Below are 22,497 nucleotides of genomic sequence, written 5' to 3' on the forward strand. Positions count from 1 at the left end.
GTAGAGCAGGGTTCAGTGCTTAGTGAGTGCTCTTAAATAGTCGCAGTTTCTGGGCACCTGCCTGGTGGGGTGGAGGAGGGCAAGGGGACAGGGGACCCAAGGAACCCTGCTGTAGCCCTCCCAGGTGGTCTGGAAAGCAGGCACACTATTCTGCGTTTCTCAGCTGAGGCTGGAGGCCCAACAGCAGGGCCGGACTGGGCCGGGCTCGGTTTGGGTGCTCCGACCCAGCGCCAACCATACCGACCCAGGGCCTCCAGTCCCCGCCCTCTGAACTTCCCGCCGCAGACTGCTCCCAGGCTGGGCCCACCCCCTCCGCGGCGGTCCCGCCCCCCCACATGGCCCCGCCCCCAGGCGGAGCCAGCGCCCGAGCAGTAGCAGGAGAGGCAGCGGGACCCCAGCGCGGGAGGCGGCCACCAGGCGGGAGCCCCAGAGGTACCGGCGGGAGCGGGGGAGTGGAAGCACCGCGGTCGGGCCGGACAGGGGGAAAGGTGGCTTGGCGTGGGCCCGGGTGGTGTGTATGTGGAAGGGGGATCCTTGCCGCGTTCGCTGCCTGCACCCTCCTAACCTCCGTCCGGGCTCCGGTCCCGAGTCAGCACGTCCAGTCCCCTGCGTCCGGCCGGCTGGCGGCCCCCACTCTCCTCTGCGTGACGGGCCGGCCCGCCCGGCCAGTGTGAGGGCGATTGGATGCGGCGGCCCCCGACTCCTCTGGGCGGCGCTGGCGACTGCCCTTGCTGCCGGCCTTCTGCGGGGCTCCCCCTGTCCTGGGGCTCCCCTGATATTGGGACGGCCTCCTCCCCAGCCTTTGCACACCGCCCCCCAGTCTGAGGTCTGGCCTGGGAGGAAACATCTGTCGCGCCCCCTGGCAGCAGAAATGGGGTCATGACCTCCAGATGTGCTGGGAAGCGTCCAGCGCCTCCTCCTGGGGCAGCCAGGCCTTCCGGATCTGTGGGGGCGGGGCCGGCCCTCTCCCCCCAGTGACACAGGCTGCAAGGAATGTCCCGGCCTCAATGGACCCTGTGTGAAGCTGCCGGGTGGGGGGCAGAGCCCAAGAACACCCCCGAAGGCAGGGCCAGAGCCCAGCCTTGGGCCAGAACAAGAGGCAGCCCATGGGCTGTGCACGCACACATACACGGAGCTCAGCCCACACGTAACAGGGGCATACACAGCTCCCCTCTCATGTCCCCTCCTGTCCCCTCCCGCCCCAACACACACATCACAGCCCAGGCCCGAGAGCTTGGCACATGGACCAAGGGCCTGCCTCACCACCACATACTTAACACTTGGCCGGCTTCACACTCTTGAACCTCCTTTCAGTCTCCCAGTGGTGTTGGGAAAGGGCAGAAGGGGTAACCTCATTTTGGAGATGAGAGGACAGGCTCAGCCTCGGTGTCAGACATTGTCTAGGAGAAACTATGGGAGGAGGCACCCCGAGCTTGGAGGCCTACCCTTGCAGGGTCCTGGAGCTGTGGATGAGGGCTGCACGGAACCCCTGCCCCTGCCCTGTCCCTGCCCAGCCACACAACAGCATCACTGGAGGATGGACCAAGACCTGCCAGCAGTTGTCTGTGTTGCCAGTGGAGGGTCCCATATCCCTGCCCTGCCTGCCCACACCAACCTGGGTCCACTTGGGGCGGCCCCCCTTCCCCAACTTTTTCACACCACCCTTTGCACCTGCCCTTGGGTCTCCACACATTTCCGCATTTAGCAGGTCCCTGGTGCCTTGGGTGTCTCAGTCTTACATCCTGTGAGACTTTGAGCCTCAGCCCAACCCCCATTCACCTCACACCTACACATACAGGGACAGTTGTGGGCAGGTACCGCACTGTTTAGGCCTGGGAGATTGGCAGACCCAGGTTCAAATCCTAGCTGTAATGTGGGATTATGTCAGGCAAAGAGCCTCCCTTTATCTGGACCTCAGTTTGAGCATTTGTCACATGGGGCTTAGACTCCCCTGTCAACATCAGGTAGGCAGAGGTCCCATGGTCCCAGTTCCTGCAAAGGGGCTCCATCTGTGTGACTCCTTCCCCTGCCCCCCAGGCATGGCCACAGTCTCCCGCAGAGAGTGAGCCTGGTTGGGCCTGTCCTTCAGGCTGGGGTGATGGATCCCATGACTGGGCTGGTGTGACCCCAGCACCTTCCTCAGGATATGGGGCTGGGCAGGGGGCTGGGCTCAGAGTTGGGGCCACTTCCTGTACTGAAGGAAGTGCTCCTGCGTTTCTGTTGCCCTGCCAGTGCCCCCGGGGAACCCCTGTGTCCTTGAGGTGTTGAGGCCATGAGAGCCAGGACATTGAGACCCAGCTTCTGGGTGCTCAGCTCCTCAGGGACCCTGAAGGAAGTGGGAGGGGCAGGGAGGAAGGTCTCTGGGGACAGGACGTCCTCCCTTTGTCAAGTGGGCCGGACTCAGACAGCAGTGGCCCCATGGGTTTCCCGTCCCAGGCGGGACAAACCCATCTGTCCAGCTGGGCCAGGACTTGGTAGGGACCCTCATTCTGGGCCCAGGCCAAAGCCAAGGTGTGTGAGTAGGAACTGAGGGACCCTGGCAGCCTCGGTGCTGCCCGGGTTCCAAGCCCCCAGGGCCAAGACTGGGACAGCCCAGCCCCTGGCCCTGACCAGTGCTTAGCTTCAGGAGGGGGCTGGAAACCTCAGCCTAAGGCAGACAAGGAAGTGGCCAGGAAAGCGGAAGCGGCTTTGATGGTCGCGGAGGGGGCCGGAAGCCAACCCGCGTGGTAGAGGACCAGGCTGGGGGCCTGGGTTCCTGTTTTCTCCCCAGGCCCCTCTGAGCAGACCCCTCCTCCCTCAGGGCAGGAACTGGCCTGCTGCCCGGGCACCAACCCCCCGTGCCCGCCAATGCGACCCGTTCCCCGGAGAGCCAGGCCCACAGCACGCCCATGTGGGCCGGCGGCGGCGTGGGGAGCCCTCGGCGGGGCGCGGCCCCTGCACCCACGGATGACCTCTTTGCGCGCAAGCTGCGCCAGCCGGCACGGCCCCCGCTGACACCGCACACCTTCGAGCCAAGGCCAGCCCGCGGCCTGCTCCTGCGCAGCGGCAGCGATGCGGGCGAGGCCCGGCCCCCCACACCAGCCAGCCCGCGTGCCCGTGCCCACAGCCACGAGGAGGCCAGCCGCCCTGCCGCGGGCCCCACCCGGCTCTTCACTGACCCGCTCGCCCTGCTGGGGCTGCCGGCCGAGGAGCCGGAGCCCGCCTTTCCGCCAGTGCCTGAGCCCCACTGGTTTGCCCACTATGACGTGCAGAGTCTCCTCTTTGACTGGGCTCCAAAGCCGCGGGGGACAGGGGGCCACGCGGAGGCCACCTCTGGGACTCCGGCCTCTGCTGAGGACCGCTCTGCGGGCTCGGACCTGCTGCTTGAAGCGCCTGGCTTTGTGAGTGAGCTTGGGGGTGAGGGCGAGCTGGGCCTGGGTGGACCCGTGCCCCCACCCGTGCCCCCTGCACTGCCCAACGCCGCCGTGTCCGTCCTGGAGGAGCCACAGAACCGAACTTCAGCCTACAGCCTGGAGCACGCAGACCTGGGCGCCGGCTACTACCGCAAGTACTTCTATGGCAAAGGTAAGGGGAGGGCTGCCTGGCTGGGCAGCAGTCCCTGTCACCTGGGGAGCACACAGTAGGGCCCACGAGTTTTCCCTTCCCTGTTAAGTTCCTGGCCATATGAAGGATCGTGCTCTGCCTGTGGGGCCCAAACCGCCCTGCGGAGCCGAGCTTTAACCACGTTCCTAAGGCCTTTGGCCGCCATCTGATTCTTCCTCCTACCCCTCCGGGTTTGGGGGAGATTTCCCATCAACATTTCTGTGAGGTGGAAACAGGTCTGAGAACCTCTGTACCCTTGCGGGAAACTTGTTCCTTCACATCAGCGGCCAGAAGGGAGGGCCGCTTACATCCTGCCGCGGAACATGGGCGTGGCGCGCGGGGCCTTGCAGGACGTAGACCTGGAAGCAGGCAGGCATTGGCCCTCTGCGTCGGGGGCAAGGCGTGCTGTGGGCGGAGCCTCCGAGGGGGCGGGGCAGAGGGCCGAGCATCAGGGAGGCCGCACGAATAGGGATTTGGCCTTGTAGGATGTAGGCGGGGCAGCGGAGGGAGGGGGCCTTAGTCTAGGGTCTGCACTACGAGGTGCGATGCGGAGTGGGCGGGGCTTCGAGATGGGCGGGGCGGGACCGGTCATCCACGACCCGGGCCCCCCTCCCCACCAGAACATCAGAACTTCTTCGGACTGGACGAGGTGCTGGGCCCGGTGGCAGTGAGCCTGCGGAGGGAAGAGAAGGAAAGCAGCGGAGGGGGCACTCTGCACAGCTACCGCATCATCGTGCGGACCACACAGGTGAGCGGGGATCCTGGGATCCGATCGCGCATTGCCTCCTTGAAAACCTGTATGGATTCTGAGGTCCGTACATCCCCTCCTCAGCTCCGGACCCTCCGAGGCACCATCTCGGAAGATGCGCTGCCGCCGGGGCCCCCACGGGGCCTGTCCCCTAGGAAGCTTCTGGAACACGTGGCTCCGTGGCTGAGCCCGACCTGCCTGCGCCTGGGCTCAGCTTCACCAAAGGTGCCACGCACGCTGCTCACGCTGGATGAGCAAGTGGTGAGTGGCCGGCGGGGCCCCCACTCGGACCCCAACCCAACAGCTACATACACCTGGTCAGAACCCAGCCTGTCCAGCTCCCAGCGACCCAGCCTTGACCCTGATCTGGGCCAGACGATGACCCGGGAGAGTTGGCCTTTCAGAGAGGGCAGCAGAGTTCATCCAGAACCTTGCCTCTCAAAGTAAAGTTTGTAGACCAGCAGCAACATCCACATTATCTGGGAGCTAGTTAGAAATGCAGATTTGGGGGCCCAATACTCCGCCTCTGGTCTGCTGAATCAGAGGCTGTACTTTAAGAAGGTCTGGAGTTAATTCCTATGTACGTTTCACCTGAGAAGCACTGGTCTGACCATCCCCTCCCCTTCCTGCACACACCTGTCATTCCCATTCTCTGTGCACTTGGCCAGCAAGGTGCTGCGTAGTCTCCTCTCAGTGCGGGGTGCTTACTCCTTGGGGCTGCCTATCCCACTATGGGGCAGTGGAAGTCCCTCCCTAGCTTGTGCTGAAAGCTGCCGGCTGGCTCTGATTCTCCTCCTCTGTGTCATTCAATCTGTCAGCCACTCAACAAACATTTCCTCAACCTTGGTGCCAGGCCCCAGAGTGGACGCTGGAGACATGTCCAGACCAGGTGCTGTCTCTGAGTAGCTCACAGCCAGCAGGGGGAAAGAGCGAGAGACTGACCCACAGGGAATCATGAGGGATTGTGGAGCAGTGAAAGGGGAATGTTGAAGGCTCCATGGTTTGTTTTGACAGCCCTGCCTTGGCCGGGGATTTAGTGTCATGGTAGAAATATAAGCGTTTAAGTCAGGAAAATCAGGCATTTTCTGGGAAGAAGGAACAACTTGTGTGAAAGCTTAGAGACCGACAGCAGGTCACACTGGGGTCCTGTAGGGAGTTCTGTGTGGCTGGAGTCGTGCTTGGGGAGAAGGGGTGGGGGGGGGAGGCTTGCATTTGGTGGTGGGGGCACTGGGGAGCCATGGAAAGATATGAGAGGTAGAGCCTCTGGCTGGAGTATGGGGGCCAGACTGGAGGGTCAGGGAGGCCAGGCCAAAGGCTGTTGCAGTCATCCAAGCCACACCCGGCGGGGAGTATGTGTGGAGCTCAGAAGAGAGGTTGGGGCTGGACGCAGAGACTGGAGTGTGTTTCCATGGAGACAGCTGTTGCAGTCACTGAGGGTGAAGACCATGGGTGGAGAAGAGGCCCATACCAGGGCAGGTGGGGTCGCTAGGGTCTCAGGCAACATGACGTTTAGTTGTTCAAGTGCCTGCTGTGGTATGGCCGTGCCAGGACGAAGCCATGCCTGTGGGCTCTCAGGGGACGCTGGGGTGGAAGCGGGGCTGCAGGGGTTCCGAGGGACCCACTCAAAGTGGGGCCTGTGGGGATAGACAAGTTTCATATGAAGAAAGGAGGCCTGAGCTGGAGGGGCCCGAGAACCTTGACCTTGGCATGATTAACCCCCGATGGGAGGAAGCCAAAGGAGCCAGGAGCAGGGCAAGCGAAGGTGGTGCAGGGCTCAAGGCCTCCAGAGGCTGGGCTGGGGGTGCCTGGGATTTGAGGGGGGGAGGACAGGCTAACCTTGAGATAAGGAGGAGAACAATAGGAACATTTATTGGGATGAAGCACGCTCTGCCTGGGTCTTCTCCACGAACCACCTCCTCTCTCTCAAGGGGTCACTCGAGAACCAGCGCCCCTCCGGGTCCCTTCCCACGTGTGACTTCTCCCGGCCACTGGCAGCAGGACCTACCGAACCTCTTAGAAGACCCAGAGGAGGCTTAGGGAGGGTGGGGCTCAGGGCCACATGTAGAGACAGCCCGGCCCCCGGGTCATTCCCCAAGACCTGGGGGGGGGGGACCCCAGAGACTGAGACCTGGGCCTTCCATCTGTGTCCCCCCCCATCCTGGCAGCTGAGCTTCCAGCGCAAGGTGGGCATCCTGTACTGCCGCGCGGGCCAGGCCTCGGAGGAGGACATGTACAACAACCGCGAGGCAGGACCCGCCTTCATGCAGTTCCTCACCCTGCTGGGCGACGTGGTGCGGCTCAAAGGCTTTGAGAGCTACAGGGCCCAACTGGACACCAAAAGTGAGGTCCTGGGGGGCTGGGGAGTGGGGGGCAGACGGCCTTTTGGTGGGAATCAGCTGCCTTGTCACTTCTCTACCCCATGCTGGCCTGGGCCCAGGCTCGGGGTTGCAGAGTTCTTTGGGTAGGCTGAGGATACAGGCCAGGGGCTGTGGGGGCCAAGCGAGCCATAGGCTGGAAGGAGGGACTAGGATCATCCCCCAAGGCCCTGACGTCCTACCATCTGAGCTGGGGCCAAGGGGGTGTGCGGGCACCACACCCCCCACCACACACATAGTCCGCCAGCCCAGCTTCCTGGGGAACGTGCCTGCTTCTCTGGTTGGAAGTGTCCCAGGGCCCCTCATGGAGCACCAGTCTTGCCTCCCACTCTCAGCTGCTCCCCACATGCTGGTGCCTGGGCCGACATCTGTCCTCTCCCGGGACATCCACCCCCGCCTCCCTCATAGCGGCCCATTCCTCCTTTCGGTCTTCATTCTGTCTCAGCCCGCCTGCCTGGAGCCTGGAGCCTGTGGGGGAAGGGGAAGGGAGCAGCCAAAGCTGAGGCCCTTAGAGCTCATGGCCCGTGGTGGGAAGGGGTTGTCCACCTGCTGGCTGGGGACACAGGAGCTCCAGACCGCAGGCAGGGATGGCAAGTTCAAGAAGATTCCCTTTCCTCTCCCTCTGTGTCCCCAATTCCCTGGCCGCAGCGGATTCCACGGGCACGCACTCCCTCTACACCACCTACCAGGACCACGAGATCATGTTCCACGTGTCCACGATGCTGCCTTACACCCCCAATAACCAGCAGCAGGTGTGAGGGGGCTAGCTTGGGGGGGGTAGCCAAGAGCCTCTGGGGACCCCTGCAGCGGTGCTGTGTGGGCGGAGGCATTTGAGCCTTCGCCTGGCTTCTCTTGAGCCTTAACAATCTTCCCCAGAGGCAAACACCCAGACCTTGACCAGGGACAGATGGGTGGGGGGCACTGACGTCCAGGCTCTGGCCTGACTGCATGTGGAGGGGCTTGGAGGACAGACAGGTCCCGCTTACACCCCCCACCGTCCAACTCCCAGCTCCTGCGGAAACGCCACATTGGCAACGACATCGTGACCATCGTGTTCCAGGAGCCCGGCAGCAAGCCCTTCTCCCCGACCACCATCCGCTCACACTTCCAGCACGTGTTCCTGGTGGTGCGGGCTGACGCGCCCTGCACTCCGCACACCTCGTACAGGTGGGTGCCCGGAGGGTCTCAGTTCTGCCGATGTCAGGGGGCCTCCCGGTTGCCCCTGACTCCCGCCTCCCTCCCCTCAGAGTGGCCGTGAGCCGCACCCAGGACACCCCGGCCTTTGGACCAGCTCTGCCCCCGGGCGGAGGCCCCTTCGCGGCCAACTCCGACTTCCGCGCCTTCCTGCTGGCCAAGGCGCTCAATGGCGAGCAGGCAGCGGGCCACGCACGCCAGTTCCACGCCATGGCCACGCGGACGCGTCAGCAGTACCTGCAGGACCTGGCCACCAACGAGGTGACCACCACGTCGCTGGACTCGGCTTCGCGTTTCGGCCTGCCCTCCCTGGGCGGGAGGCGGCGGGCGCCCCCTCGGGGCCCGGGCGCCGAGCTGCAGGCGGCGGGGGCGCTGGTTTGGGGCGTGCGCGCGGCGCCTGGAGCGCGGGGCGCGGCTGGGGCCGGGGTCGAGGCCGGAGGTCCCGACGACGCCGAGGTGCCCTGCCTGCTGGGCATCTCGGCCGAGGCGCTGGTACTCGTGGCGCCGCGCGACGGTCGCGTGGTCTTCAACTGCGCCTGTCGCGACGTGCTGGCCTGGACCTTCTCGGAGCAGCGGCTCGACCTGTACTACGGCCGCGGGGAGGCGATCACGCTGCGGTTCGACGGGTCCCCCGGCCAAGCCGTAGGCGAGGTCGTGGCGCGCCTGCAGGTGAGGCCCGGGAGTCAGGGCAGTCTCCCCGCCGGGTCCCCCCAGCGCCTCCGAGGGCCGAGTGGGCGGTGGAACCCCTCGCTCCCGCCGCCTCTCCCGTGAAAGGGGAAACCCGGGGCGGGGGGGGCAGACCCAGCCCTGGCGCTTGGCAAAGCTGGAACTGGGGGGTCCTTGGGCGGGTGGCTTGCGCTGTCTGAGCCCCAGACTCTGGGTCCGCGGGGTGGGTGCGGGAAGGTCCGGGCGGCCCCGGGGGCGGGGGCGGGGGTGGCGCCGGGGCGGTCCCCTCTCTCCCCCGCTCATGCCCCGCCTCGCCCCAGCTGGTGAGCCGCGGCTGCGAGAGCCGCGAGCTGGCGCTGCCCCGCGACGGCCAAGGCCGCCTGGGCTTCGAGGTGGACGCCGAGGGCTTCATCACGCACGTGGAGCGCTTCACATTTGCCGAGACGGCGGGGCTGCGGCCGGGGGCGCGCCTGCTGCGCGTGTGTGGCCAGACGCTGCCCACGCTGGGCTCTGAGGCCGTTGCCCAGCTCCTGCGCTCGGCGCCCAAGGTCTGCGTCACCGTCCTGCCCCCCGACGAGAGCGGCCGGCCCCGCAGGTCAGGCCCGGGACGCGGGGAGGCGGGAGGACCCGGCCGCTGGCCACCTCGGAGCCCGGGCCTCCCGGGTCGCCGTTAGCTTTTCCCAGAGAGTACCTAACCTTGAGGCAGGCTCTCCTCGAGAGACTCTGTCTCTTAATCCCTGGGAGTCACATATGCAGTGTGAAGCCAATTAAACAGGCTGTTTTCAGTGCTCGGGATCTAACAATCAGCTCCATCTTTTTTTTTTTTTTTTTTTAAGGATCATCCAAGACACATACATGCTATTGATTAATTGCTGTCTTAGCCAGGATATGCGAACTTTTTCTGTAAAGGGCCAGATAATAAATATTTAGGTTTTCTGGGCCATCTGGTCTCTGCTACAGGTACATAGCTCTGCTGTAGCACAAAAGCATCCGTAGACGATTGGTAAATGCATGAGTTTTCTTTATTCCACTAAAACTTTGTGGGCACTGAAATTCGAATTTTCTTGATTTTCACGTGCCATGAAATATTCTTTGGATTTCTTTCAATGGTTTGACAATGTAAAACCCACTCTCACACAGGAGTACAAGAACAGTCACATCTGCTGAAACAGAAAAAGGCACACGGGTTGGATTTGGTTCACGAGCAGTAGGTTTTAGATCTCCACGCTAAGTGATTTACTTGTGTTAGTATTTAAAGCCTCACAGCAAGCTGTGGACCAGGACTGTTAACCCCATTTCACAGATGGAGAGACTGGTGTTCCGAGCAAGTTGCCCGGGATACGCAGGGGCAGCACTGGGGCCGGAAAAATGGCCAGCAGTCAGGCAAACAGTTTTCATTGTTAGGGAGTTTGGAGAGCTCTCCTCCTGGAAGTGAGCCTCAGGGACAGCTGGGAGTGGGGTTGGAGATGGAGGACCCGGGGGACGGGCCGTTCCTGCCTGACACTGCCCACTCCTCCCTGCAGGAGCTTTTCGGAGCTGTACACGCTATCTCTGCAGGAGCCCAGCCGGCGGGGGCCCCCCGAGCCGGTGCAGGAGGAGGCCCCAGGGGTGGTGACCCTGCTGCCCACCACGAAGCAGCTGCTGCAATTGTGCCTGCACGATGGTGGCAGTCCCACAGGGCCTGGGGATCTGGCCGAAGAGAGGACTGAGTTCCTGCACAGCCAGCACTCACCGTCCCCCCGCAGGTGCCCCCTCTCGGCCTTCCCTCCTGTCTAGGCGCAGTGAGGCTGGACCGGTGTGGTCCTGAAAGCAGGGGCCGTGGGGTGCAGCTTCCCTTGCTGAGCTGTCCCTGCTCTCCCCAGTTCCCTGTCAGACGAGGCCCCGGTCCTGCCCAACACCACCCCGGACCTCCTCCTGGCCACCACGGCCAAGCCGGCAGCACCCAGTACTGGCAGACAGACACCCCCCACCCAGGTGAGCAGAAACAAGGCTCTGGAGCCTGAAGCACGGGGCTGGGCACAATGGTGGTGGTGGACGTCTGTGCATCCATACCCATTCACACCCCCCCAGGATGGGCCTAGCAGCCCCACTGGTGGTGAGGACAGGGTCGACCCGGCCCCAGAGCTGAGAGCCTCCTTCCTGCCACGAACCTTGTCTCTGCGGAACTCCATCAGCAAAAGTGAGTCTAGGGCAAGGTGGGTGGGGGTGGGGGTGGGGCTCAGAGCGGCTGGCTTGGGCTTCCCTGGCTGAGCCACCTCCTTGTGTCCACAGTCATGTCGGAGGCAGGCAGTGAGACCCTGGAAGATGAGTGGCAGTCCATCTCAGAGATCGCCTCCACTTGCAACACCATCCTGCAGTCACTGTCCCGGGAGGGTGAGGCCACCAGGGCGCTGGGGCTGGAGCCGGGATAGGGTGGGGCTTTCTCCGTTTACCTGCCTGCCCACACGATCCCTGTGTCCACCCACAGGACAGCCCATCCCGGAGAATGGAGATGGCAAGGGAATGCCAAAGGCCGATGCTGAGTAAGTCTCCTGGTGCCGGACCTAGTCCCTTCACTGTGCGCTTGGGACCACCGTCGGTGCCCATGCACGAGAACTAAGCCTTGTCCCAGGCAGGGCTCTGCTTTTCCAGACATAGAAGTCTGCGAACACAGGAACTGGGCCTGTCCCATTGAAGTGGGTTGGGGGGGGGCAGGCAGAGGTGCTGCTGCCTGCCTGGTCCTGTGACCTGACCCCTCTGTCCTCAGGCCAGAACCCGGGAGCCTGTCCGAGAAGGTTTCTCACCTGGAGGCCACACTCAGGAAGCTGCAGGAGGACCTGGAGAAGGTGACAGTGTGGGTGGGCTGGGGGTCAGCAGGGAGTGTACAGGGCTGCCCTGGGCAAGGAGTCAGCGTCGTGACACCTGCCTCCCCCACCCCAGGAGAGGGCCGACAGGGCAGCCCTGGAGGAGGAGGTCCGGAGCCTGCGGCACAACAACCGGAGGCTTCAGGCTGAGTCGGAGAGCGCTGCCACCCGCTTGCTCCTGGCATCCAAGCAGCTGGGCACACCCACCACCGATCTGGACTGAGCCGACTGTCTGGTCCAGCCTCAGCCTGGCTGGGGACCTGCTGGCTACAGCTCAGGCCCTTCAGGGCACCTGGGGCACAGCGGGGTCCCTGGGCCCTCCTCAGGAACTCTCCCTGCGCTCGGAGGCGCATCTTAGCACTGCCCCACTCCCCCTCCCGGAATTTGGTGGTGAAGTCCCCCTTACCCTGTCCCTGTTTGTAAATATTCTGTGGAGAAAAGGGGACTTCAGGGAGTAAAGAAGCCACTACTATTTGTGTCTGTGCGGGTGTTCCTGACATGACAGGGGAAGGGGGTTTGTCCCCAGAGGCTCCGGCCAGGTTCCCGGGACCACTTAGAAGGACAGGCCTTTGGACCATTGGCCCAGGTTAGGCTGGCACTCACTGAGGCGTTCTCTGAAGCTAGGCCACCCCTTGGCTTCTCGCTCACAAACATTTATTTGGTCTGTTGGGAAGCAGATGTTCACACCCCACCCCTACTCTGCTTTGTCTTGGGAGCCGGCCCAGCCTGCCACTTGCCCTGGAACCAGACCTGAGGGAAGGAGATCAGGGGCAGAAGGGACAGAAGTGGACCGCAGGGCAGGGGGAGGGATGGAGTTCTAGAGCCTGACTATGCCCGGATGTAAAGGCCCTCTCACTTTTCAAGGTGCTGCCCCCCAAGGCAGGCCGCACCTCCTTTCTCTAGGTAGGTTGGCGCTCCCTTGACCGTAAGAGGTGATCGTATGACCCTGGGAAAGCCAAGGGAGAGGCGTGGCCTGGCTGGGAGGACTAGGGCTCATTCCTTCCCCGGGGTACTCAGGCTGTGCACACTGCTAAGCCAACCGCTTCCTCTGCTCCGTACCCTTCTCAGCCCTCCGCGTGTCTCCGGCGGTTCGCCCTAGCCCCGCCCCCGGTGCTGGGGTTCCATCAAGCCCCGCCTCTCCGGGAGCTACCCCTCGGGTTCGCAGGGGTCCTGACCTGGCAACCGCGCTCGGGACCGCCCCTTGCACTTGGCCTGATCCCTGAGTGGCCCACCTGCTTCGAGCCCCACCCCTGGCTCCGCCCCCTGGGCCAGAGGCTGGAGCGCAGGCTCAACTCTCCAGATGCTGTCTGGTACCCCGACGTGCCGCACCGGCTGGGGTCTTCCTCGCAGCCACAGTCCATCGGCGTGTGCAGCCAGGGCCTGTTGTTCCCAGGGGACGCGCTGGCTTTTGCTGCAGGCCCCACCGATAACCCACAGGCGTCTGCCTTCGCCTCCCGCAGCAGCCCGAAGCCAGAATTTAGCCGCCGCCGACTCAGGGCCGGGGTTTCCCCCGCAGCGCATCGCCCGCCCCCGCCTCTTGCAGAATGCTCTTTGTGCGCCTGCGCACTTGAGAAGGCAGGGTCTTGCGGGCCAAGGCCTTTCACGAACACTGCTTTACTGCGCCTGCGTCGGGCTAAACCGGAAGTACGTCCAGCTCCCTCTCTTCGGGTTGTGGCCTAGCTTTTGTTTAGGCTTCCCTGGACTGCAGACTTTTTTCTTTGGCCCTTGCAGAACAGGATGTCAAAGCAAAGGCCTCTACCCGGAATCTCCTCTTCCCCAGCAAATGCAAACTTTCCCTTAGCCATCCAAGAGATGAAATTCAAACCTCTTTGTCCAGTGTCCTTGGTCTTTTATAGCCTTACTCCATCAAATCTTTCCAGCATGGTCTCTCTTACCCTCCTCACTCTTGAACGCTGGTAAATGCTCTGTAAACACCCTACTCTGTTGATCTAAGACCTAAAGCTGATACAGCCTCTGTGACACCACCCTTCCTGAAACGACTCCATTCCCACAACCGGTGGGCCCTACCCGCCTCTCCCCGGGCTGGGACAGCACCCGCATTAGCTGCCTGCTGTCATGTTCTGGGCATTTCATTCCTGAGGCCATCCTCAGACTGCCAGCTTCCGGATGGCCATGTAAATATTCATCCAGTTCTAGATCACTCATGTCCAGCAAGGTGTGCTGTTTGCTGAAAGAAGGGAAATCTCCAGCCAGCTTGGCAATGAATTTATTAGTTCAGAGTAGAAAGAGCAAGAGTCCAACTGCTTTGATTCTTCAGTAAAAACTGAGCCTCTTGATTGGAGAGCTGCCAGTCTGCCCTCACCCCTACTCTCCAAACAACTAGCCCTACTATTAAGGCACTTGAGAAAGGGGGAAACAGAGAAGTCTCAGACTGAACCTCCCTGGATCCTGGAAAGGGCCAGTGTTGTCCCACCAGTTCCCTCCAGCCACAGTTGAGCAAGGGAAGAGCTGGCAGAGACCTCTGCAGGGCCAGAAGGCCAGGCCCTCAAACGCTGGTGTTAGTTCAAGGACAATGCCAACACCACAGAGGGGCTGGTAAAGGGCATTATTTTGGCACAAGGTGGGAATCAATCCATGATTGGAAAAAGACACTTGGTGATAAGGCTTTTTGGCCTCAAAGGCCATAGCTCCAGCCTGTCCCTCTCTCTAGGAGAGTATTAGAAGCTGGAGGGTTGGGGTGGGCGACCCCAGAATTCCCTATAAGGAGAAGGGAGCTGAACATCAGGGTTGGGGAAGAGTTTGATTCCTCCTGCTCCCCCCTTTCCAGAGAAGTTAATGCTTCTGCTTAAGCACCTCCAAAAAGAGAGAGAGATAGACACTGCCAATAAAAGAATAAAATGCGCTCCCCCCACCCCTGGAAGACATTACCCAAAGAAGTTGGGGGCAGCTGGAGCACATCCCCCAGAATCCGTAAGTGCTTGCTTTGGGAGGGCTTCGATCTCCTGCACCCTGTGCCCCAGGCGGGGGTAAGTGTCACCCACTTAGGAGCTGATCTGACTCAGGAGGGCTGAGAAGTCCATGTCTGCGATGGAGGAGAAGTCTTCATCCCCTGAGAGGAGGCCGTTGGGGAGCCCAGAGGCCCCCAGGGGAGCAGGAGCTGGGTCGGGGGGCCTCTGGGACCCTGTCACCAGGCGAGTTATTGCCTCAGGGTACTCCATCAGCATGGGCTCGGCTGTGTGTGGGGCCGCAGATACACCTTGGTTCAGCAGCTGCTGAAACTCCGAGTTGTCGACGCATGCCAGGTCTGTGAACACGGCGGGGTCAGCGCTGCTGCCCAGCAGGGCCCCCAGGTCTTCGTCAGCGTCAAACTGCAGCTGCAGCAGGGCCTCCGAGAGTGTCCCTTCCCCGGCCTGGGCGGTCTTGGGGGCGGGGGGGGCCACAGGCTGAGCGAGGCCCGGGGGGGCTAAGATTGGGGCCGGGGCTGGGGCCGGGGCTGGGACCGGGGCCAGGATGGGGGCAGGGGCCGGTGCCAAGGCAGGGGTCTGGTTTGGAATCTGCCCCGAAGGAAAGACCATGGGGGAGAACTCCTCGAAGTTGATGGTGCTGAGGGATGGCGTAAAGGGATAGGGCTGGGGAGCTGGAGAGAGAAACAGAGAGTCCGGGCTCAGAGGAAGCTTCAGAGACCCAGCCCGCTGTCTGTGCCCCAGCCCCTTTCGGTAGGGCTTAGGATCAGCCCCTCCCTAGAAGGTCCCAGCCAGCACCCTCACTCTCTCCTTTCACTCCTTCTGACCTGTGTGGTTCTATCCCCACCTCCTCCAGCCCCCCGAGCTCTTCCACCCTCTGAGAGGGAGGGATGCTGTCCGATCAGCTGGTAAAACTTCACTTGACAGCTAAAAACTAAGGCCCAAGACACCAGGAGCCCGAGGAGCATCCAGGGTCGTGGCCTGAAGCAGGACCCTCTTACTCTTTTGTGAGCTACAGATGAGAGCGTACATTCTGCTACAGTAGAGGAGATTCTGAGTCCCTAATTCTACAGAGAGCCGAGGGAAAAGACTGCATTTTTCAACTGTCTCCCAAGGCATCCAATACGGGGTTGAGCTGACACCGGTTCTCAGACCGCAGTGCTCATTCGTGCATTAGCTGGTTCCTGGGACACGCTTCCGCAGCCTCGGATGGTGCAGGGCTTTAAGAAGGCCCGGGGATGCGCGTCTTCACCACCCCCCTAATGGCTCTGATGTAGGTAACATCAGAGCCTCAAGCCCTGAGAAACAAGGGCCCAACAGAGAGCAGGCTGCAGACACTGCGGGTGAAGCGGACTGCTTGCTTATCCTCCCAACCCAGGTGTCTAAACCACAGGCGAACGGATTTGAGCCTATAGTTCTGATGGGGCAACCGGAAATTCTCACCTGGCTTGGGGACGGAAGTTGTGCTTCGGGAAGGCACCGCAATGCGCCGGGGCGGAGGCCTGGGGTCAGTGGGTCCTGTGGGGCAAGGAAGGCTGGTCAGTCCCCAGCCCCTTCCGAGTCTCACTCCCCCAGCCCACCCCCTTCCCTCTCGTGCTCCCCACTGCCCCTCACCATTGAAGGGACTTTTCTTCATGATGCTCTTGAAGGTCTCGTATGTCCTTTTGCGCTTCTCCTCAATCCGGTGACGATCATCTAGAAGAGTAACGGGGAGAAGTGGGCCTTGCTCTTTTCAGCTGGATCCCCAGAGCTTTCAAAGGAGCTTTCAGAGCTTTCAGGAGGAAGATGATGGCCCTTCCCTAAGACCCTTTCTCCAAACCCTCCCTGCCAATGAGAAGAGCCGCAGGATATCGTGATAAGCAACAACTCTGAGAAGCCCAGAACTTTCTCAGAAGGCCTCTGTTGGTGACTGTGACCCCCCCAAAGGCCACACGGACGCCTCCAGGTAAAGGGGCCACGCTCTGCGGGGGCAGAAGCCCCGGTGGGACCCTGTCTCCGGCCTGTCCTCTTCCCGGTGTTGCATACGTCCGAGCTTCCCCCCAGCCTGGATCCAGGCCTGGCCACGATCTTTGCACTCTGGGGCGGCTGAGGCACGACGGGCTTGCCGAAGACCGACAGAGACCCGTACTCTTATCCCTGATGCCTGCCTAGTTCCGTCCGGAACCTCCAGGACTGCTTCTAAGTACTGCGGCAAGTGGGTAACTCCAGAGAACTCAACGCCACGTCCACAGCCAGCCTCGTCATCTCACCTCCAAAACCCGCTTCCTCCTCCACCAGTGTCCCTGCACCACCCATGTGCCCTGTCACCAAAGTTAGAAACCTTGAACTCGTCCTCAACGTCCTCCTTCCTCTCACCCCCGACCATCCACGAACTTGACACACATCTACCGAGCACCCACCGCGCACGCTCCATCCGAGCCACCGTGGATGTGGCTCAAGTAGACGAGATGCCTGCTGCCCTGAAGGCTGACACCCTAGCGACAGGGGGACAGGGACACAACTACATACAAGGGACAGGAGCTCTGGGAAGAGACACAGCGTGATGTAAGAGAACCGTAAGTGAGGCTGGAGCGTTGAGCCTGGAGGTGGCCAGGGAAGCACTGGTGTGAGCCCAGCCTACGAAGACCTGGGGCCAAGTGGTCCAAGCTGAGGCAGGAGCTGGAGCGCGGGTCCTGAGGAGGACAGCGGTGGAGGGGCCTTTGGCTCTTTGCTCAAAGCTCACAGCACATCTCCTGGACCACCGCGCCATCTTCCTTGCAATGGCCTCCTTGCCTTGAGGCTCTCCCTCTCTGATTCTCTACTCACTCTTCCCAGAGTGAGCGTCCAGATCCACTGGCGTCCCTTCCTTGCTTAAACCTTTGGTGGCTCCCCACTGCCTTTAGGATGAAATCCTGGATGAATGCCTTGAGCCTGACACTCAAGGCCCCCCTGCCAGCCCCGGCTCACTGCCCACTGGCAGCTCCCACGAGGCTGTCCCCAAACGCAGTGGGCACCTCCAGCACCCCTGCACCTCCAGGTGCCTGTCCGCCAGCCTGGAGAATGCACTTCTGGGTCCTTTTCCACCTTAAATGCTCTCATTCCTTGCGGCCATCTCCAGCTCTCTGCACACACCTCCCTCCGTCTCACACGTCACTTTGTCACTTAAAAATCTGTTCTGTGTGGTTGTCTTTCTCATGTGACTGAGCTCCCGGAGCGCAGGGAACACATCTTAGTCATCTCTGTATTCACAGTCCCCAGCACGGGCCCTGGCACACGAGCAGGCGCTTGTAATTATTTGCGGAACGAACCGATGGCCGTTTCCGGGGTCGCTTTCCAAACTCTATTAGACCGCTCCGAGGGCAGCAAACACTCTCAGGCTAGATGATGGCCTTTGGACTGAAGATCATTCCGGCTGTTCCTAATGTGCTCAGGTGCCCGAAAGCCTGGACCAAAATCATGACGATGTGGTCGTGGCAAGAGACACACAGCGTGGCAGCACGAGCCTGGGGCCAGAGAGCCTGGGTTTAATACTAACTCTGCGATCATCGATGTGACCTGGGGCAAGTTAGACGCAATCTTCTAAAATCAGGTAATTAATTCGCCGATATGCTTGGAATAGGACCAGACCTGTAGTAAGGACTCAGGGCCCTTACTATTAACCGAGGCAAACGAGAGAGTATGATCATCACATGAACCCCTGCTCCGCCTGCAGAGTGTGGCCCTCACCCCCAGCGGCAGACATCTAGCCCTGGCCTCGCTTTCGCTGGCAGGAGTCCGACGGCCCTGCTGCCTCCCTCCCCAGCTGTGTACCTGTGTCTGGCAAGTACTGGAACTCCATGGGCTCACTGAGCTCCCGATCTGAAGGCCGCCGCAGCTGCATGGAGACACGCACGGGGGCCTGCAGGCTGGGGTCCGCGTAGGGAGGTGTCCGGAACACAATGGCCACTTGTCGGTGGACGTCAGCTTGTGAAAAGGAGCCTCGGGCCTCCCAGCCTGGTCCCGTGAAATACACTTCAATGTCCTCTGCAAGGGACGGGGCAGCAATGTGGGTCACTGCGCTCGGCTCACACAGCTGCCGGCCCCCCGTCCCAGGGGCTGAGATTTGTTCCAGGAGATACGTCACTCTGCTGCCCCCGAGGTGTTGGGGGGCGGTGCAAGCCAGTCTCCCGACACTCACTGTCTCTGCTCAGCCTTGCCCCTCACCTCCTGGTCCAGAGTCCAGCCCTCTTCCTGGTGCGTACCTTTCTGCACCTTGTCACACAGCAGGAAGATCTCATCCCCGCCGAGGCAGCTCCCGGAGTTCCGGTTCACCCGGCAGATCTTGAGCTCAGCAGTGTTGGGGGCGCCTGAGGGTGTGGGGTAAGGGAGGTAAGGGGTAAGGTTCTGGGGGTGCCCAGAACCATCCATCAGAGGTCTCCAAGGCTGGCCCCCACGAGATACAACATCTCTGTCCATCCCAAAGTCAAGGTTGCCCACAGCTTGCTGACCACACCTCTGAGGCCAAGGTCCTGTGGCTCCTCGCCCCCAACTTTTCTGGCAACTGTTTACGCACTAGCACCTCCTGTGCACCCGGCGCCATGCCAGGCACGGAGAACACACAACATCCAAACATCCCTGACCTCATGGGGCTTATAGTGTGGGGGAGCCAGTCTGGTCCCACCTTCTCTCTTTCCACCACACCCAGACAACCTTCAGGGCCCAGTCTGCTTGGCCACAGACCCTTCCCTCCTGACCTCTACTTCATCCTGGTTTCCTATCCTCAGGGCTCCAGAGCCCTTTTATATTCATTCATCCTGGCCGGTTACTTAATTAAAAGACTCCAATTGGTCGACAATGGCCAGTCCATCTGTGAGCTTCCTGTGAGCTTTCATCATTGAATTACTACTCTGCACCATCATCTTCTTCCTGGGAGTTCATTTCCTGGAGTCGTTAGTACAGTTCTGGCCACGCCAGCCTCTCATCACATATTCAAAGGGCCTGTCCTCCCTCTGACTCCGGCTGACCTGGAAGCTACGCCTCAGGGCAGCTCGGGGTCTTCTTCGCCTTGTCCCCGCACCAGCACAGAGCTGGACACAGAAGAGATGACAAATGTGCCAGATGCTTGAACGAAGCCACAGCTCCTCTTGCAGGCCATTCCCAGCCAACCTTGTTCCTCCTTCCAGGCTTGTCCCTACCCCCTTCCCATGGCTCCTTGGCCACTTACGGTTGTCAAAAATGGGATGAGAGAGGACGGGTGACAAGCGGAGGGGCCTGCCTGCCGGGTCCCGCACTGTCACCTGGAAGCAGAGCCGCACTGCGTTCAGGTCATAGTCCCCACGCTGTTCTTCTATGGGAACTGCCACAAAAACACATGGTCAGGAGATCGGGAGGCATGGCTGGGAATGGGGGGGGCGGGGCAGGGAGCTCAGGGCTGGGAGGATTGCTCAAGGGTGTGTCAGACAGTGGGAGTCCTAAAGGAGGAGAGAGAGAAGGATCTAGACCCATCACTGACCTCTGTGACTCATCTGTGACCCTGGATGTCATGTCCCCTCACTGGCTCCCACTTTCCCCAACACTAAAATGGGACTGTGTATTGAATGGGCAGCAAAATTCCAGCTGTACTAGGAGTCTTGGCCAATGAGGGAGAGACACAAGGAAGGTGGCTTTGGAAGGGGGACAGAGGGTGGGGGTGCTTCCGCCAGGCCCCGCCTTTGCTCCCTCACCTTGGAAGGGATTGTTATTGGTCTGGATGCGTTGACTGATGGCCTGCTCCAGGTCCCGCTTCTTTACACACTGGATCCCCAGGTTCTGGAAGCTGAGTCCCCCCCAGGAATGAGACCCATTGGCTCTGCCCAGCCTGCCCCTCCCTCCTCCACCCATTCTCCAGATCACCACTCCGCTTCACCCCCTCGAATGGCTTCCTCTTGTGCTGCGAAGAAACCCACTCCCTACCTTGGCTGACAAGCACTTGTGCCCTGCGTCCTGGCCCTAGCTACAGCCCCTGCTGGTCCCCTACCCTCAGCCGCAGTGGCTTTTTTCTGTTCTCCAAACACACTAAACTCACCCTCCACTTCAAGGCCTGTGCATTTGTTCACTCTGCTTGGACTGTTTTTTTCCATGCTTCTCCGCTCTTTCTCACTACTCAAGCCTTAACTGAAAGGCATTTCCTGACTTGCCGGCTCCCCGGCCTCCCCTCCACCATTCGGCTGTTCCTCTAACCTAAAACTGTTTTTATTTTCATAAGTGAAGTTGCTCTGGGGGTTCAGAGGTGATTAGAGATCCATCCCCATCCCATGAAACTCATATCTACTTGACAGTGGAGATGCACAAACAGATAATCCAAGGCAAAGAGAGTTTGCTTGCAGAACTAGGAGTGAGGAATTCTGCCCTGTGATCTGGATGGAGTCCCACTGTAACAGCTGCACAGCTGCCCGGCCTCCTGTCCCCCTACCTCACCCCCATACCCTGCTGGTCAGGAGCTCACCTGTGGATGCAGCGGTCTGGGCAGAGCTCAGCCTCATAGAAGCCATCCCGGCAGTCTTTCCCCACAAGCTCATGGGGGTGAGGCCGGTGAGGGGGGTCTTTGGTGACCAGAGAGATGCGAACTGTCCCCGGCCCCGTGTAGCCATTGATCTGTTCAAAGTACAGAGAACATCTAGATACTCAGGAATTCCAGTCCCAACTCCCAGACACTGACTGCACCCAGGCCTGGAGGGGAGCCCGCTGGCCTTCCACAGTTCTGCAAACCCACTCTGGGCCCCCCGCCCCACCACTAACAGCCATGCTGACCTTGATGGTGGGATGGGTCTTGGTGGTATCCGTGCTCCTCTCGCCTGGGATACTGCCCGCTGAGCGGCCCTCGCACTTGTAGCGGAAGCGCATTCCCCGCTGCTTGGGCTGCTCGATGATCTCCACATAGGGGCCAGAGGCCTGCGCAGGCTCTGCAGGCAAAACCCAGACCAGCCCGTTCAGGCCGCTGCCCTCCCTGCCCCAAACCCTGGGGGGCTCCTGCCCAGTCACTGAGAAAGGATGGTCCACTTACCAGACGGGAAGATGAGGGGAAACAGGTCTGAAAGGGGAGGGAGACAGGGGTCAGCGCAAGCCCACTTCCCAACCTTACCAGGCAGGGCCTGCCGCCCCTCGGAGAGGACGTGGAGCCAGGCTCCCTCCCTCCGAAGGGCACTGAGTCAGGGCCTGCTCCCTAGAGTCTGCAGTGGAACTAAGAAGGGGCAAAGAAGGCAGAAACACCTGTTTCCTGTGGGAAAACTGGGGACAGTGCCCTCTCCTTATGGAGGGAAACGGAGTCAGGACCTGCTCTACTTCCACAAGGAAAACTAAGGGGGGGCACTCCCCACCCCTCATCCTGGGAGGAAACTGAGTCAGATACATTCTCCCCTAACAAGGAAACTAAGTCAGAACAGCCCCCATGGCCCCGGGGTGAAACTGAGTCAAAGCTCACCGCCCCCCCCCCCCGGAGGATACTGAGTCAAGACCCCGCCACCCAAAGGGGAAACTGAGTCAGACCCTTTAAAGCCCGCCCCGCCCCGCGCCACCATCCGGCCGGCCGCTCCCTGCGCAGCGCCCATCGGCGCAGGAAGGGGCGGAAGGCGGCGCGGGGGCTCCCGTCGCTGTCCCCGCGGCCCCGACGCGGCCACCCCGCGGGCTCAGAGGGGGCCCTCACCGTCCATGGCCGGGGTCCCGGGGGCGGGGCCGGGGTCGCAGCTGGGCCCGCAGCGCGCGCTAGAGCGAAGCCATTCGCCAGAGGCGGAAATGCGCCGCGCGCGCCCGACGCCGCGTCACTGCCGGGAATTCGGCCGCGCCTGCGCGCTGCGCTGTCGCCGCCGCCGCCGCCGCAGTCAACACCAACCCCAGCGCGGGGCCAAGTGCGCGCCCCGCCGAGGACTAGAGGCCGCGCGCGCCGCGGCTGCCGGAGGCTGGGAACAGGCGCTCGCCGCTCCGGGGACTAAGAAGCTGCTCTTCGCGGCGCCGCTCCTGGGGCTGGCGGGGCCGCTGGGCTCCCTCCCTTGGTCTGGGCCCCGCCTGGAGGGCGGGCCCGGCGATTACTCACAATGTTTTTAGGGGATTTCGGGGCCCCCTCCCGCGGATCGGAGGAGTTTGGTTATGTCACCCAGGCCCGGTCTGGAGCCCAGCCAGGGCTGCTGGCTGCGGCCGTCTGCCCTGCGCAGGGAAAGGCCCGGGCCTGCTTC

At 61.6% G+C, this 22,497-nt stretch overlaps 2 protein-coding genes and 1 long non-coding RNA gene across 3 annotated transcripts; 1 reads left to right on the forward strand and 2 right to left on the reverse strand.

The window, feature by feature from the left end:
* Positions 1-322: 322 nt before the first annotated feature.
* Positions 323-11,880, forward strand: SIPA1 (signal-induced proliferation-associated 1). Its single transcript, XM_059147316.1, has 16 exons — positions 323-432; positions 2,801-3,564; positions 4,203-4,330; positions 4,415-4,591; positions 6,496-6,670; positions 7,354-7,457; positions 7,715-7,872; positions 7,953-8,568; positions 8,886-9,160; positions 10,089-10,310; positions 10,428-10,539; positions 10,636-10,744; positions 10,837-10,938; positions 11,033-11,087; positions 11,312-11,390; positions 11,485-11,880. Exons 2-16 carry the CDS (start codon positions 2,889-2,891, stop codon positions 11,629-11,631), a joined length of 3,135 nt encoding a protein of 1,044 aa, XP_059003299.1. The 5' UTR covers positions 323-432; positions 2,801-2,888; the 3' UTR covers positions 11,632-11,880.
* On the reverse strand, positions 9,422-11,486 carry LOC131815584 (uncharacterized). The gene is made up of 2 exons (XR_009347794.1): positions 11,349-11,486; positions 9,422-10,862 (listed from the first exon to the last, which is right to left on the reverse strand). It is a non-coding gene; the product is annotated as an uncharacterized LOC131815584 (long non-coding RNA).
* Positions 11,881-13,618: 1,738 nt separating the features above from the next.
* RELA (RELA proto-oncogene, NF-kB subunit) lies at positions 13,619-22,328 on the reverse strand. Its single transcript, XM_059147330.1, has 11 exons — positions 21,972-22,328; positions 21,333-21,359; positions 21,080-21,231; positions 20,775-20,923; positions 20,014-20,105; positions 19,515-19,646; positions 18,553-18,657; positions 18,122-18,334; positions 15,947-16,027; positions 15,776-15,850; positions 13,619-15,006 (listed from the first exon to the last, which is right to left on the reverse strand). Exons 1-11 carry the CDS (start codon positions 21,976-21,978, stop codon positions 14,411-14,413), a joined length of 1,629 nt encoding a protein of 542 aa, XP_059003313.1. The 5' UTR covers positions 21,979-22,328; the 3' UTR covers positions 13,619-14,410.
* Between the last annotated feature and the right edge of the window lie 169 nt (positions 22,329-22,497).

This window comes from Mustela lutreola, chromosome 1 (genome assembly GCF_030435805.1).
Source record: "Mustela lutreola isolate mMusLut2 chromosome 1, mMusLut2.pri, whole genome shotgun sequence".
Taxonomy (NCBI): Eukaryota; Metazoa; Chordata; class Mammalia; order Carnivora; family Mustelidae; genus Mustela; species Mustela lutreola.

What these genes read in the sequence shown, in the direction of transcription:
- SIPA1 (XM_059147316.1), top strand. Translation starts at nt 2,889, where the DNA reads ATGTGGGCCGGCGGCGGCGTGGGGAGCCCTCGGCGGGGCGCGGCCCCT. An exon ending in TCATCGTGCGGACCACACAG is followed by an intron (nt 4,331 to 4,414) that starts GTGAGCGGGGAT and finishes TCCCCTCCTCAG; the next exon opens with CTCCGGACCCTCCGAGGCAC. An exon ending in GCAGTCACTGTCCCGGGAGG is followed by an intron (nt 10,939 to 11,032) that starts GTGAGGCCACCA and finishes GTCCACCCACAG; the next exon opens with GACAGCCCATCCCGGAGAAT.
- RELA (XM_059147330.1), bottom strand. An exon ending in CCAGACCGCTGCATCCACAG is followed by an intron (nt 20,106 to 20,774) that starts GTGAGCTCCTGA and finishes GGGGGGACTCAG; the next exon opens with CTTCCAGAACCTGGGGATCC. An exon ending in CAATAACAATCCCTTCCAAG is followed by an intron (nt 19,647 to 20,013) that starts GTGAGGGAGCAA and finishes TTTTTGTGGCAG; the next exon opens with TTCCCATAGAAGAACAGCGT.